This window comes from Buteo buteo, chromosome 22 (genome assembly GCF_964188355.1).
Source record: "Buteo buteo chromosome 22, bButBut1.hap1.1, whole genome shotgun sequence".
Taxonomy (NCBI): domain Eukaryota; kingdom Metazoa; phylum Chordata; class Aves; order Accipitriformes; family Accipitridae; genus Buteo; species Buteo buteo.
In genome coordinates this window covers 8,174,970-8,191,590 of record NC_134192.1, presented here as the reverse complement: position 1 = coordinate 8,191,590, position 16,621 = coordinate 8,174,970, and the positions used below count along the sequence as shown (strand labels likewise).

The 16,621-nt window shown below is 38.5% G+C and overlaps 1 protein-coding gene across 1 annotated transcript in view; it reads right to left on the bottom strand.

Annotated features, from left to right (window-relative positions):
- Positions 1–16,621, bottom strand: part of IL1RAPL2 (interleukin 1 receptor accessory protein like 2) — a 399,383-nt gene that overhangs the window by 160,011 nt on the left and 222,751 nt on the right. The window contains exon 5 of the mRNA XM_075053719.1: positions 13,178–13,331. Within this exon, the coding sequence (XP_074909820.1) occupies positions 13,178–13,331 (154 nt within the window). The remainder of the gene's footprint in view (positions 1–13,177; positions 13,332–16,621) is intronic.

Here is a 16,621-nt window from a genome sequence, read left to right as displayed (position 1 = left end):
AAATACTTCCATGCTTTACTATACTGCTTCAGTCACGTCGGCATAATCTATAGGAACTTGAATTGTCCTGTATGGGAAGCCACTAACATGGAAGAGAAATTTCTCTTTGATAAGTTTGTTTAAAACAAACAATCGCAAGTGAATTAACTTCAGTATATGAGTATATTATGAAACATTTCTTTGCATAGGCTGTGTGAAACCTGTTAAAGATGAGGACGCAACAGGTTTTGTCATTGCTGGAGGTGTAGGCATCACAATACTAACCCTTGAGCACCACCACCTTTCCAGATTGACCTCTCTACCATCTTTTCTCCTCACCTGCAGACTGTGATCATGGTATTTCCTCTGAGTGCAGCATTGCCCAAAGCTGTAGTGCAGCATCTTTGTGAAGTGATGGAAAAAGTCTTTTAGTTAGGAAAACAGTGAATTCTCTCCTTCTGGAGAACACCACAGAAAAGCTGCCATTTATCCCAGAATGGAATTTTTGCTATGGAAGGAGAAAAGTATTTCACAAGGGGGCAAATGCTAATATTCCTCTTTGATAAAACTCATGATTTTTTCAGAAAACACATTTCTTCATCAACTTGATGCTTTGGTTATGTTTTTTACCAGTTTCAAACAGAATTTTATATCAGAAAACTCAACCAAGTACCAAAGGTCTTCCTCTCTGCCCCTCCAATCCTTCCCACAGTATTTCTGAGGCCCCATCCATCAACACCATGCTGAAAAACTTATTGAGTACCTCTCATTCCTATTTTATTTACAAAAATTAAGTTACCTGTATTTCTGCAACATCCTGTGTCCCAAGAGAAGCATAATTGAAATGACATCTCTAAATCAGATCGTTTTACTGCACAGTCACATGTACATACATATATTCGGGTAACAATATTCCCCTTAAAAACATCTGCCTAAATACAGTTGCTATGGCCACTTAGAGGTTACAGAGCTGTCAGAGCCTGGCAGGGTCACACCTCCCTTGTTCCAGAGGCACCTCTTTTCACATTTAGGAAGAAAAAGAAGCACGTTAGTGTATTCCAGAGAAGTCATAAGGGCATATACAGCTTATGGCAAATCAGTTCCCTCCCTGCCAGAAACTATAACCACTCCTGGCCCAGGATGGGCAACTCAACTATCCACAACTGGATTGCTAATGTGATATGTACTCTATAAAGATGAAAAGCCATCTGGTGCTTGAATCTAGTCTGCTTTGATATAACCAAAGGGCTTTTATCGTCTCAAGCCATTATGAAATTATCCCAGACCAATTCCTGGCAGACAGGTACCCACACAAAAGAACTAGCACCAGCCAAGATAAAATAAAATCAGAGACCACACAGACCACACTGCCCTTGACCAGTAGAAACAGTTCTTTATGTCCGTAGCAGGGCTACACCAGAAAAAAACAGAGGATAAGAACCCAAAGCTGCCTTACAAATTTACAACTATATTGTTTATTAATTTTACTGTTAAATCATTTTGGTTTGCAATTCTGCGCTTTATATTTCCTGCACTTTCTCAGAGTACTTCAGCCCATAGGGCTTGTCATAAACAATACCCTTTGAGAGCTTTTCACTTTAAGCCGAAGAAAAAGATGAAAAGTTAAATCACTTACTGTTCCCTTCCCATTGGTTGCAAATTGATTTTATTTACTGAAACATGCTTGCATTGCAAAAACCACTCAACACGTACAGTAAATAAGTCAGTACATGAAAGTCTAGTGCAACCTAGTAGCTACCTATCCCTTTGAAATAGACTGGAGTCATAAACACCTAAATACAAATTTAGTTGAATGCTTATTTTTCTCCTGCTTACAAGACGTCAATCAATACTATCAAAGAGAAATAATAGCTTGGTTGGTCCTGATAAAAATTAAGAACATATATTCCATGTTGCTCCATGGTATTAAAGACACATCAACCATATTTTTGTATGTCCTTTCAACTTAAAAACTGCAAGGCACAGAACAAACATCGGTAAGTTATTAGCTTCAGTCTTCTGGTGAACTTCATAAGAGTAACATCAGAGCCTGAAGCAATACTACCACTGTCAGATCTCATAAGCTAAACAGGGTCAGGTCAAACAGGCACTTGAATAAGGCACCTTTGAGGACCACAAAAGTGCAACAAGAAATAGTGCTGACAATTCAGTAGTGAGCACTATTCCTTCCACAGCAGAACGTTTCATCTCAGATACTCAGCCACAAGTGCTGCACAGCACAAACCAGCTCTGAAAGGCGTCAACATTGTGCTGAGAAAACATAACCCTAATCCCCAGCTAAAGTTACTACAGTTCACCCATTAAAATTTCTCCAGTCATTTCAAAGGAACTAGACAGTAATTGCTTCCTATTCTCACGCTTTTCTTATGAGACAAAACATTAGTCAAGATTTGCAGTGTTTCTCCGGGAGGGTGGCAAGGCTGCATTTTTAGTGGGTAAAGCAATCTTGCTCACTCATGTGTATCTATTTTACCATTAGCAAAATGGTTTCAGGGGCAGCGTTACTCCATGTCTGTGCATCTATCTGCCTATCTATTATTAATGAAGAAGAATGAGCATCCAGCCTACACTTTCATGCTGAAGGAAGCCTCTTTTATATAGGAAATGAAAATGTACAGGTTTATTTCAGTGGCTGCACTTTACCTCACTGTTGTGGGCAAAAAAACCACAATCCTATCATTTATACTAAATCACCTCCACTACTGAAAGCACAATACACTTAGAGAACGTGACTCAGCAGCTCCCAGAATAAAAGGCAATTCTTAAAGTCAGAACTCATATCTGACATTTACACTATATAGTAAGTGATTCAGCAAGCTACAGTTGCTGTGTATAATGACAGATCATTGGATAAATGAACAGCCGATAACAAGTGTGGAAGCCTTGGCTGTCCACATCAATAAACTAGACAATACCAAATAATCGATGCTACAAACTGCAAACTGCTGATTTAAGGTTGAAGGAAAAACACCTAGATGATGTTCAAGAACATGACAGAGAATTAGGGGGCACCACAGGTCAATAAAAACTAACGCTATTTGCCATTCTAATTACTTTGCATGTTCATGAGCTAGGAAGGCAGTTTGTGAAGCTGTAAGTAAAGCGCCAAGAGTACTGACACTATATATAATTCATAGACTGCAGCATATTGCTACATTTCTCATTGCCCTTAGAACTTGTACTTTCTTCAGGAAATATGGAGGTGATACTTAATGTTTATCTTCCAAACTCATTTTTCATGAGCCCTATATTAACAGATCACTCTGGTGAATGGGAAAGTCATCAATCTGGAACATTTGAGGGACCGAAAATGAAGGAGCTTTTATCCTTGTGGATATATTGCGTTGTCACTTCAACAGCGACACAGTTCACACAGCAACCATGAATGGGCACGTGCATCCTTCAAATACTGTCCAGATCCTCAGCTTACTGACTTTGATGAGGTGCTCTTGAAACCAGCAGAGTTGGGTCAATTTATCAGGACCTTGCTGGGTGTCAGGTGAAAAGGAGATGTTAAAAGACAGAACACGACTGGCTGTGTCACTTCTTCCAGGTGAATGGGCACCCACATTGTACTGATACCTCACTCTGGATTGAATTTTCCTGTTGACTCTTCACAGACACAGAAGTTGCTGCAGATTTATGTTGGGGTTTTTGCATGGTTGAACAAGCAACACTCTGAAAGAGGCAGAGAAATTGCTCCATTTTCCAAATGTGGTCAAAAGCAAATACCCACATTTCTCTTTCTGGATCACACTGGGTTTGCCTGAGCTAGCTAGAAAAATTGAAGTCACTACAGAAATTAGTGGCTATTAAGTGTGCTTTGACCACAGAAACATGCTTAGCTGTCCACAGCAGTTAATGGGATGCTGCTGGCCAGACATGTAACAAGTCAGAATCCAAATTAAAGGTTTAAGATAAATACTTTACTGTAAGAAACAGAAACCTAATATTTACAAAACAAGGACCTTGATAAAAATTAATAGAAATCACACAAAATATATCAAAAGAAAACTCTAATTTTTGGCACCTCCTATATGTAGCTTTAAATAGACAGTTATTTCAGCAATGGTTTGAGAACCCAGCTGTGAAATTCATTTCCTGGTCTTTTAGTACCATATTTGTCAGCACTTAACCCATTTCTGGCTTGGCTTCTGTCACAAAAAGGAAGGTTTCCTTTAGAAAATCAAAACACTAGAAGATGCAATGCATCATTTATATGAAAATGCAGCAGAGGAAATGCTAAGAACAGTATTTCCTACTAAAGGTCTTTTAAAGTTTGGGACTCTCAGTAAAAACTGAATTTGGGCAGGTTTTTCTCTATCCTTTGAATTTAATGAAAAAGTGATTCCCTGACTGTGTCAAGATATTGCAAACAGGGAGAAGAAATGAAGTCTTGCTATGGAAATGTGTAAGCTATAGCAGCAAGAAAATGTCACTTCAGATATGACATAAATGTTATATATTTTAACATGTCAACATTACAAGGGAACAGGAAGGATTTTTCTGTTCCCAAACAACCTGTAGTATCTCTCCCAGAAGTATAGAATTTCTGCAGATTTAACTTGTTCACTTTAAGACTTTTTTCCTGAATTAAAAAAGGATCTCCTTTTCACAGTTATTAGAACCATAGTCACAAGCAAGCTGCTTTTCTCTTTGCCTTTTGTTTTTGTAAATATTTTCCCCCCAGCAACAGGTTTCTCTCAATTTTTTTCATTTATTCTCTTTTGGACTCAATTATTGATAAAAGTTCTGTTACAAGAAAATTATAAAAGGTGTTTTCCAGAAGGAAGGAAGACCCTGCTGCCTCTACCACTATACAGTCCATTGGCCGATGGCATGTACTAACACCATGAATTAAAAGGAAATATAAGTCACTGTGAAAATCTTACCAGCTTATTATCCACCCTAACTGCTTACGCTATGTTTGATGAAAATCTGAAAATGCGTACTTTATTTTGAGCTCAGCAGCTCTGGTCGGTTAATCATTATATCTTACCTTGTGACACTATTAGAGGATGATACTTAAAGCCCATTGCAGCACAGAGGCAGATGTCAGGGAAGCCACAGCGTGAGCCCCTTTCTCCATGCATCCTCCTGAGGCTGAGGCGTGAGATACAACCCCACATCAGCCAAGGAAACAGGGTGCAAACTTCGATCACCCCCTTACTGCAGAAGCATTTTGCACAGTGATTTGCTGTCTGTATTACCAAGTACGGGAGGGAGTTACGGCTTACAGGTAAAAATAGCTTCCTAAGTACAAAATTGGGCTCTAAAGTAGAAAGTGCCAGTGTTCTCTGACTGCACTCCAGCAGCTCCCCATGAAGTTACGAAGAGCAGAAGTTGGGCCTTCGGCTGGAAACAGTACATTTGCTGCCAAGATCGAGCTCTAGCTAGAGCACTCGCATGGGATACAACGGGGGACAGGCACCCTAGGCCATATGTCAAGAGTGGAGAGGACTGCCAAGCACAGAGAGTGAACTGAACTTCGTTCATGGCGGGGAAAAAGGGCTAAAGCTGCCAAGCCAGGAGAGAAGAGAAAGAAGGAAAAACATGTTCCTGGGTCCACCAGCTGCTGACAGCTCCGACATCACAATGCTGGTGAACCCTAATTAAGGGAAAATTTTCATTTGGAGATGTGGAGCAAAAAAACCAGCTCTCTAGAAGGACCAGCTGTTTCCAGGAAAAGGGAAACAGCTCCAAACACAGCAAACACTTCCCATCCACATGAGCACTGGCCATGCAAGCATGCGAGGAGGAGCAATCCCTGAAGGCCAGGCTAACTCCCACCATACACACATCACCACGTTTTACCTTGGAGTGCTTTTCAGTCTGTTTCATCAGGAAAATTCACAGCCTGCTTTACGCTTTCCTTGAAATGTTTTCTGCTTTATTTGAGACAACAGGCAATCTGATCCATGTTTGAAAATACAAATAAATAAGAGTGAGGGAAGCTAGCAGCTCTCACCAGATCCACTGGTCAAAATCAGCAATGAAAATACCTCTGCACCCCAAGCAACTCCCAGATCCCAGGGATTAGTGAGATGTCTAGTGCTGCCAGAAACTAGAGTCTGCATTTGGTGAAAATTCTGGCATTTTGCGAGAAATTTCCCATGAAATAACAATTTAATTTTTTTAAAAAACATCAGTTAAAAAAATTGTAATAGTAACTATAAAAACATCTAATTTCAGGAATGCTGAAAAATTATAGTGATATACATTAGTAGCTATACGTATTATTAAAAATTATACACTCAAAAATCAAATTAAGAACCCTCAGCTCACAAAAAAGTAGTAATTTAACAAAACAAAATAAGAAATACAAAATGTTGCAAGATGATCATTAATGTTAAAATTACATAAACTGAAATGGATGTTATTTGCACACAGTGCTCTAATTGACATGTTACTGCCTTATTTGATAATAAAATGGTAACGGCAGCTATTTCATCCCATCTCCAAAGTAAAGGCTCTGGAGCTTAGACTATGAAGCAATAAAGGGAGGGTGAGAGTACGTCCAGCCTCCACTAGGACCTGAAGGCTCTGTCGTCTCTACAGAGTGCAGTGCCAGGCAGTGATGTCAGAGTTACTTTGGGTACCAAAAGCCATACAAACACATCAACTAGCTCTGCTGAAAAAGCTCCTTCAGAGTTAACTTAGGAATCCCTACAGATCAGAGCTTTGTGCGACAGGCATGTCCTTAGGGTAGTACCTCTTGCTGTAGAAAACTCTGCTGAATACATTCAGTTCATCCACTTCTATTCCTTAGCCACCTGCTTTTTTAACCTGTGTCTTATGTTGGCCCTGCTTTTATGTATATTCAATTCCCATCTACACAATGATATTCAGAGCTCAGTGACCTTTTAGAGCTAAACTGGTTTTTTGGGTAAGTAACTACTTAAGCAATACTGAAGCACTTCATAAATTCACTGCAGATTACTAAACTGTGCCAAAACATAATGCCATTGGGATAGAATCATAATTTGATGTGTTCAGATTTTTAAGCAAATAACAATTCTTATATTTTACAGTATAAAAGTAAATCCCTTATAATAGTCTGAATTCCAAAGGCCGTATTTCAGTTCAGTTCAAATAAACTTTTAATTTATCTTAATGCTTTTTGCTGTGGCTGTTCTAGAAACTGTCAACAGCCAAAAATATTGTCAGTCAACATCTCATTTATATGATTCTGTTGATAATACTTTATCTACTGTAAACTGATAAGGCTTAGAGTGCACTTACAGATTACTGCAGGTGTAAATTTGTACTGATCAGCACCCACTGATTCCTGCCAATGTGTCACTAGACTCCACTACAAATAGTGTAAAATAGCATACCCAGTTTACAGAGGATTAAAAATGTGCAGAAAAACAACTACCACCAAACAGTGGACATACTTTTAGCCCATATCCTCACTTATTCTGTGGTAGCTTGTCTCTGTATGTCCCTAGAGCTGCTCGAGAGGATGACTCATTCTTTCCATTTTTAAATCTAATTCACCCCCTTGGCTTAACAATAGCAAATCACCATCAACTACTTGTGCTAATAAAGGGGTCCCAAACACACAAATAAAATCTAGCAACAGCAGCAGGTGTAATTTGAAAAGTGAACAATGTAATGAGACTTGAAAGAATTTAATTGAAAAACTGTGAGCAAAGAGTGGATTCAGGCAGAATCATTCAATTCATGTAGCCATGTGGAATAATTTGTCATTTATGATGGTCAAAACAAATATTGCTGCATAAATGACTTTTAGGAACAGCCAGGCATTTTAGCAGCCTATGAAGAATATGACAGACTAGAGGTTGAAGGAAACTTGGAGGACAGGGCTGCCGGACAGAGTGGTCCAGTAATTCCTGCATGTCACTCCCATCCATCACCAGAAGCTTATGAAGTTGGTCAGATGGCCACCTTCTGCTGTCAAACTGGAAAATAATTCACCAGTACAAGTTCACAAATCACCTCTTTTCACAGGGAGCAGAAAGAACAAGGCAACCTCTCCCACTAGCATAGCTGTCCATGGAAAAGTACATAACTGCAAGATAGCCCCATCTGCTGGGGTCACCTGGGCCACCCCATGAGAGCAGGTCTTGCTCCTTTCTCAGGGTGGTCACCCTTTCCCCAGCCTCCAATGTACATCTGTTTACATCGTCTTCTAAGCCTGTCTCCTTACAGACCAGTGTTCAAAAACAGAAGAAGAGTGCAGAACCAGCAGGTAAACATAGCAGGTATTTTTCTCATTTGCACCTTTTCATCCCAAAAGCTATTGAAACATTGCTATGTATCAAGACAGTGAACTGGTTGGTAGGGCTGGAGAAAGCAGGAAGTGGTACAAATTGCCTTTCAAAAACAACAGGACTTTTTATGTTTGGGTTTTTCTTTTTATCTGAATAGTATAATTGTTCTTCAATAAACACTGGCCTTTATCAATACTCATTAAAATGCTTATGATTTCTGATATTCCTGAATATATGTGATTTTATTAAAAACTAATAAATTCTGATATTGTTGATTATCTGTAACTTTATATTAGTATGTTAATTTTTTATTATCTAATTAAAAACAGAGTTTCTGTTACAGTTTTAGGCTTTAGAACCCCAGATCACAGTTGCTAATCTCACTTGTTTGTCCACAACAAAACTACCAAGAGGCAAAGTGAAAAAGTATATATTTTTTTTTCTTTACATAGACTGAAGGGTTACATGTTACTTGCTAAGAGATAACGCTGCTGTTGTGTTTCTTCAGCAAAAAAGGCTGACAAGACTGGTTTCACATCTGTCTGCATAATATAACAAATCCATGAAGAAGAACTAGTGATGAAAAAGCTGTTTTGTTGACAATCTATTATTGTTACATGCACCCAAACACCAAGATTTAGGCACTGCTCATTAGTGCTGTATTGTAGCTCAGAAATTTGTCCCTATAAATACTTGTGTCAAAATATTTTTCGGATATATTCTAGGCTGCAAGCCTTTGCCTTATATCCCCAAACAGCTATAGCCTCTGAAGCCTTTTATCATCTTAATAACACTTGCCCGTACCTTAACCGTAGAAGCCATACTATAACATTGCCAGCCACATACAGTACTCCATGTAGTCCAAAAACCCCCTTCTACAAATGCCATTTTACCTGTTTGTTTTGCACTCTTCTCATGTACTAATACAACTCAGATCTCTCTGCCTTTCCTACTGTGGCCAAGCATTACACTGATGGCTTTCAGTTCCCATCTATGACTCCAGAGCCTTTTCCTTACAAATTATCTCATAGTAGCTAATATCGCGACTTAGTCACAGGAAGAAGAAAGGGAGTAGGAACTCCCCTTCTACCTCTAACTGAGCCACTGAGATCTGCCATTCGGGTCTGCAAAAGCGAGAAGGCAGGACTGGATCTGAGGAAAGCAGTGCCCGAGGACCAGCACATGCTGTCCTTGCAGCTCCCTTGCACAGCCACAGCCACGCAGGCAACTGCCCTGACACTCTGGCACAGGAAGTTAAGGTAGCACCTTCTAATACCTCTAATGACTTCACTGGAAGTTTGCTTAAATAATCGCTGGATAACTAACTAATAAGAGCAGGGCGTTGCCCCTAATTAAAAGCCTCACCTCACCAGACTCTACTTGAAATAAATGCTTAAGCAACACTAATATGAATACCACATACACAGCCATTCTTCACTTAGTCCACCACTGCTCTCGTCTGCAATTAATTTTGATCAGGCTGCCTTGTGGGATCACATCTTCAGTAAAGCTGATGCATTAATCTTGGATATCATTAACTCTTCTGATTACCTTTTCCAACAGCAAGTTAAAATGGTGCTTCTGGCTCCTGCACCTTCAAATTTTCCTGAAGCTTTCTGTTATGTCAGCACTGCATTTATTCTGATTTCAAGTTTCACTCTTTAGATGCCCATACTGCATTTACCTATGAATATCAGTTATTTCATATTGCCTCTTCCATAACTACCAGAACCTCCAAAATGGACTAAAAACCTCATGTACCAGATTTTAAAAAAAAAAAAAAGAGAAAAGATCCATGTCTTACAATCAAAAGATAAAGTAAATAACTTAATTGACTTAACTGGTATTTCAAGTATTGTGTACTTTAGCAAATGCCTGGAAGGCTACAGGGAATCTAACCCTACCTCCTCTCTCTCCATGGCAGTGCAGCTCTCCTTGTTCAAGGGAGATGTGGAGTTGCCTGTTTCACTTTCAGAATAACTCTCTACTCTAATAACAATTTCAGGTTACCATGGCTGCTAGCAGTGGCCAACAGAGTCCTGCTGTTCAAAATCTGTATTGCTAGAGGAACTCAGGCACTTGCCATAAATGCCAATTCAGGCATGTTAATAAATAACAACAATAGAAACAGCATTAGAAAGTTCCTGCAGAAGAAAACAGTAGGCAAGATCCTTTTCTCCACGTCTGCATTGCAGGCTAGCAGAGACAATACTACCATAGCTTTGCTGCTAAGCCTTCAGCAGTATTTGCTAACAGTGATTTTAAAGACCAGCAGGTTCCGTAGTCTGAGCTCTGGTCTCACCCTAGCTCCTTCTGGTACAGTATTTTGATGAGAACTCAATTTTCAGACAGGTGAATAATGTGGCCCAGTGCATCACCAACCCCACTACCAGAAAGATGTGGGCATACTGGAATGAGTCTGTGAAGGACCACAAAGATGATTAAAGGACTGGAGTATCCATCATATGAGGACAGGCTGAGAGAGCTGCGGTGGGTTGGTCTGCAGAAAAGGCGGCTTATGGGGATCTTATCCATGTGTATAAATACCTGGTGGGAAGGTATGAAGAAGATGGATCCAGACTGTTCTCAATGGTGCCCAGTGAAAGAATAAGAGGCAATGGGCACACAAACTGTAATAAATTAAATTCTGTTTAAACATAAGTAAAATCTTTTTTACTGTGAGGGTGGTTGAACACTGTGACAGCCTTGCCCAGAGATGGAGTTTGTATTCTTGGAGATAACCAAAACCCGACTGGGCACAGCCCTGGGCAGCCTGCTGTAGCTGATTCTGCTTGAGCTGGGGGTTGGACAGGAGGATCTCCAGTGGTGCCTCCAACCTAGATCTGCACTATCCCCAGGGAAAGAAAACTCTCAGGATTTGTGTGCCAAAAACTACACCAGTATGCAGTTTTCTTTCTGGCTCCCATGAGATGTCTTCTTCAACAAAATCCCTGAGTATGTCATATACCTGCTTCCAGCCTGTGATCTGATCTTCCTCAGGACCCTCCGTGCAACATGGCCAGCCACACAACACAAGTAATCCTCTGCTGTTTGTTGTATGAGTTTTCTTTGACCTCTCCCCCATAAAGATCTAAACCCACATGCATATAAAATTCACAAACTGAAATAAAACAGAAACAGGACAAAGAAACTTGGTGAAGCACCAAGCTATAAGATAATATGCTTACATGGTTCTATGTATTACATTCATAGTTCTAATCCATATTTTCAGGTCATCATCTACATAAACTTACTAGCCTATTCCAGATATCTAGATAGATTCAACCAGCAAACACATAACATCAGATATGTCTCCCAAACACTTAAATCTGGAAAAGGTGTTTACTAACAAATATCCTTTTATAAACTAAAGGAAATTTAATTTAATATGATTTTCACACCAAATTACAAGGGGAACAATCTCATGGTTCTCAAGCATTTTGCAAAAAGGAGAACACTTGCATATTCCATATTTACATTTTTAATAATTGAGGTCATCAACATTTTAATAAAACAAATAAATTTAATACATGCTATAGTTAGTTTAGGACAAATTCATTAAGTTGTGAAGTATGAATATACCACATTGTTCAAATAATGAAGAGAACACATGAGTTCTAGCAAGGTCATGATGAGAGGGAGAGCATAGAATATGGGTTATCTAAAGAATATCCATCACAGGGAAGTGAATTAGATGCATCTCATTTTCACTTTGTCAAACTTAGTTCATATTCTGGTTGAAGAGCAGCATGCTACGTAGGATAGCAACTATCCACGAGGCAGGTATTATATCTTCATTTGACAGGTCTGGGGTCAGGTAGGTCAAATCAATACTTTAGAGACCCATCCATGGTCAAAAATGGACAATAAAGAATCACATGATATATGAATCTGGCACACAGGGAAAAGAACTCATTTAAAATGAGGAATAATTATAAGAATAGAAAAAGGGATTTCACTCAAAATAAAAGGAAAAATTGTATTTCAAGAACATATTGGAAATATCATGTGGACCAATTCAGTTTGATATAAGAAAGTAGAATTCTACTTATCACTGCTTTAAGTAAGACACCATTTTAATCAGTATGTCAAAACACAGACCGGAAAATACCTAACCATTTGTTTATATGGTTTTGTGTGAAAGGCTGAAAAAAAACTTAATTGTTTTCAGATACTTGCAAAGTTCCACAGATGGTGAAGGCAAAATAATAATTATAGATATCATACTGCAGTGGAATGGAAAGGGATCAGGAATATATTGGTAGGCAATACTATTTTACCCATTCATTTCTGGTACCTGACAAAAAGAGACAGAAAAATACTGTTGACTAGTAGATTACTACATGGACTCAGAAGCATACGATGTACAACCTCCTGAAAAGCAGGTTACTTTCCCCCTGACAGTCCAATGTTCCTAACTTCATTCTTGGAATAGGCTGTGCCACACTTTTCACTAAAAACAAACCCTAGGCTACAGAAGTTGATCATCAAAATTAAACCAAAGCTTAAAAATATGGAACAAGCACTCAAAAAAAAAAAAAATTAATGACTCAAGTTGTCCCTATTGGCTTTGTTTTATTCTAGGACAAACCTCACCAAAAGCCTGTTTTACAGTTTCAGTCAACCTTTCCCCTGTTTAGCACTGAAGGCAAAACTAGAGTCTGAATTACTTCCAGCATATAGGGAGGACCTAGCTCTGCACTACCTTTTGCTTTATAACCAGCATTTCCAGGCTCTGTACAGAGCAAAAGGTAGAAGTAGTCTTCTGTAGAATTTTATAAGATCTTGATATAAATTTCCCCTAGTTTGGGACTGCTCGGCTATTGGGATTTGGTTTGGACTTACTTCTATCAAATAGATTCACTGACGTGTGAACACCACTTTTTCTTATTATTTCAAAGCTTTATTTTTTTCTATTGGCATAGAACAAAGATTCTTACCAGTAACCTTCAATTCAACTGTTCTTCGTATAAGCTTGCCTTCAAACTTTAGTTCACAGGTATAATTTCCTCCATCTTCTTCCTGGACCTCTTGTATTAAAAGAGTATTTCCCTTCTGAATTACAACGCTTCTCCACATTTTTGGCTTACATTCCTGCAGAAGAAAATCCATTGCCAAAATTACCCAGCTTGTATGACATAAGACAGTGTTGCCTGATCAGATTTTCAGTATTATACATAAGTAAACAACCATCTCAATATATTTTGCAATTCAAATTCAAATATAATTTCAGAAAGCACAGAGATCTGAAACTGGAATTAATTTGAAGACGGAAATTAAACAGAAATGTTTTTAAGGTTCAGTAATTCCCACTGCATCACATGGGCCGTGTTTAATACATAGTATCCTGAAGCAATGGTTAAGTATCTTCTCTTTTTCATGATGAGCAACTGCCAAGACCTCTACTTCAGGATGGACCATTAAAATGCATCTCTGAAGGGAGTAAGGGCAACATCTGTTAAGAGTTAGCCTGAAGGCAAACTTTACACACAGTCTCAGGCTAGAACGATTTACCAACAGAAGAAAACAGGAAGAACAACAGCAGTTTTGTGAGCAAGAGAATTCAGGAAGCCTGGTTTCCTTATGGTCCTGTTTCTCAACACTGGCTTCTCTGGCACCTGATGAGTTTTGATTCAACCTTTTCCCACCACTGGGCTCTTTGTAGCATCACCCCCATGTGCGTCCTCTGGTGGAGTACATGGTACTGATGGCCTGCAACTCTCACTGACTTCGCCAGGCAGACCTTAGCTGTTACTTGGCAGATTTAGGTTCATCACTATGAATTGTGGTCCTACTGGAACAGCATCTGAGTCCTTCTGGATAGTGTGTGATACAGTGCAAGAAAAGGCTCTCCCTTTCCTAACATACTATATCCCTGCAGCCAGATCAGTCACCTTCCACATTAACGGTACTCATGATTGAATACCTCTTGGAATGCTCTGAACTAAAAGCACAGGCACAATCTGATCATTGTCTCTTTAAAACAGTACCTCAAGATTATATACTTCTTGTCTCTCAATAACTTTAACATCAAACCTGTTCTGCCTGCAAACAAAATCATGCTTTTCTCAGTTCTCTAAAACACTCAGTACTCCCAACAGTTCTGGAGGCTCTGGCTAATTCTGTACTCAGACCACACAAAGCAACATAGGGCCTGAGTACCTTTAATGCTCCTCTATTCACTCTCTCAAGGTGGCAACACGGAATAAGCTCTCAGACTGCAACGAACAATCTCGTATCAGTTACATCAGGCTCAGCAACTTCAGAGATTTGTGTAAATAGCCCAGACCTGTGCCCCATTTTCTGCTCAACTGAAACAGCAGTGTCAGAAATTCAGCAAACAATACAGAACAAAGCTTTCTCTTCAGAAAACAATCAAACAAGAAAATACGTTGACATGCAAATATATTGTATGACAGCGAGACACCAAAATGACACAAACATATTTTTTTGATGGGACTCCATACACATTCCAAATCCACAATGTCAGATTCTAAATTAAAGGATAATAGTAAAGAAATAAAAAGATGGGACTGTGAGCTTCTGGCCTTGCACTTGAAAATGGAGCACTGAAGCATTTATCCCCATCCCCAGTAGGCCAAATTCTGTTACAATGTGGTCAGATTTTTAATTCTGAAACTGTGCGATACTACTGCAGGTAACAGAGTGTTCGGGTTATCTTTCTGTTTCCAAAGTACAGTTGTAAGGAAAGCGTAATCTTGTCTTGCATGTGAACTTTAGTTAACACCGATGACAGAGAATGATCAGAATCCAGATCCTATCTGCTGTGCTAAGAAGAATCAGAGCTTATTTTTGTTACTAGATTGCACTGGTATTGGTTGAGACTCATGCAGGACACAGATCTGAGCTGGAAAATGCCATTAAATCCTTTCTGATTTGCACTCAATTTTTTAGTCCTATTTAAAGGTACATCAACCACCTACTTGGAGTAACTAAATCTGAACACTGAGCAAAGAATATGATTCAGTTCTATTCAATCCTAATTTAGAAGGAATACGATTTCCAGAATACACAAAGTAAGAATATTTCAGGTATGCACCCTTTCAATTCAGCACTGAAAGACCCTATCATATGTTACCCGTTTTATATTCTCTACTTTATTTTTAAAAGTATGGGAGCAAAGAGATCGAAGATACATTTTCATATGCTTTCTATTTTTATATACCACATATTTGTAACAAGAAGGGTGACATCTCTACTACTACAGAGATTAATGATTTAGCACAAACAATGTTTGTGCTATTGTGGTTTTACAGAAAGGAATTGTTCTGCTAGAACTGTACCACTAATGTCCTAATTGTTTCTTTTTGTATCTACTTAAAACACTTCATATTAAAAAATATTTATAAGCCTTTCTTTCCCAATTTTAGCTAATTAATTTTTCTTCTCCTGACTATGCAGGCTTTCTAAACATATGTTGAAAATGCCTGTTTTATTCTCCCTGTTTTTTCAGACTAGTTCAATACACAAAACTAAAAGCAAATAAGGGGAGAAGCTGGAAAATCATAACAATTTGTATTTTAAGCAACAAAAATGGCCAAGAAACAAACCAATTAAAAAAAATCTAACTAGTCTTCATATTGTGAAGACAATCTAGATTTTACTGTCAGAGGTCTGATTTCTCTAACAAGCTAAGTGCTCAATTGTACAACTGTTGCTTGTTTAACCAATTAATTGCTCTTTTCTGCTTTTGCTCCACGTTTACCTGCTAGAAGAATCTGAAAGTTTATTTTTCTATCCTATTTATTCTCCTTAGACACATTAATTGTTTTCAGTTTTTTTCCCCCAATAATTAAATTGTGTACTATTATGCTTCTTTTTCTCTTCCTTGAAATTTAAGTGGCAGCACCTCAACAACTCTATTTTTTGTAGGGTAGATAACAACTACTTGTCCTTCACCTGACATTCTGATTGTTTTCACAGCCCGCCCTTCTACCCAATAGTAGAAAAGAGATGATGGAAATGGTTTAAGACTCTGCATTCTAGATGTAATATACCTTTTTCCTCTGCCAGTTGATTTTTCATGAAACTACTCTTACTGTTAAATCCCATTCATTCAATCATGCCTTGACACATACATTTATTTCCAAAAAATCTTATACTTGTTGTCAAAACAGTTCTAGCAGGCATAACAGAGCTGTGTGTATATCAATGGCTTTAATTGTGGAAATCTTTAAAAACAAGTATTTCATGCAGTGTAAGTCTAGCCAGATATGAAGTTGATACTACTGTTAAAACAAATCCTTATAGCAAATGTTTTATTACTTATCAGGTATGCATGTGGAAATCTATTCAGGCATAATTATTTTAAAGGCGTGTTTAAATTACAATTAACTCCTGATAAATTGATGCAATTATTGGCT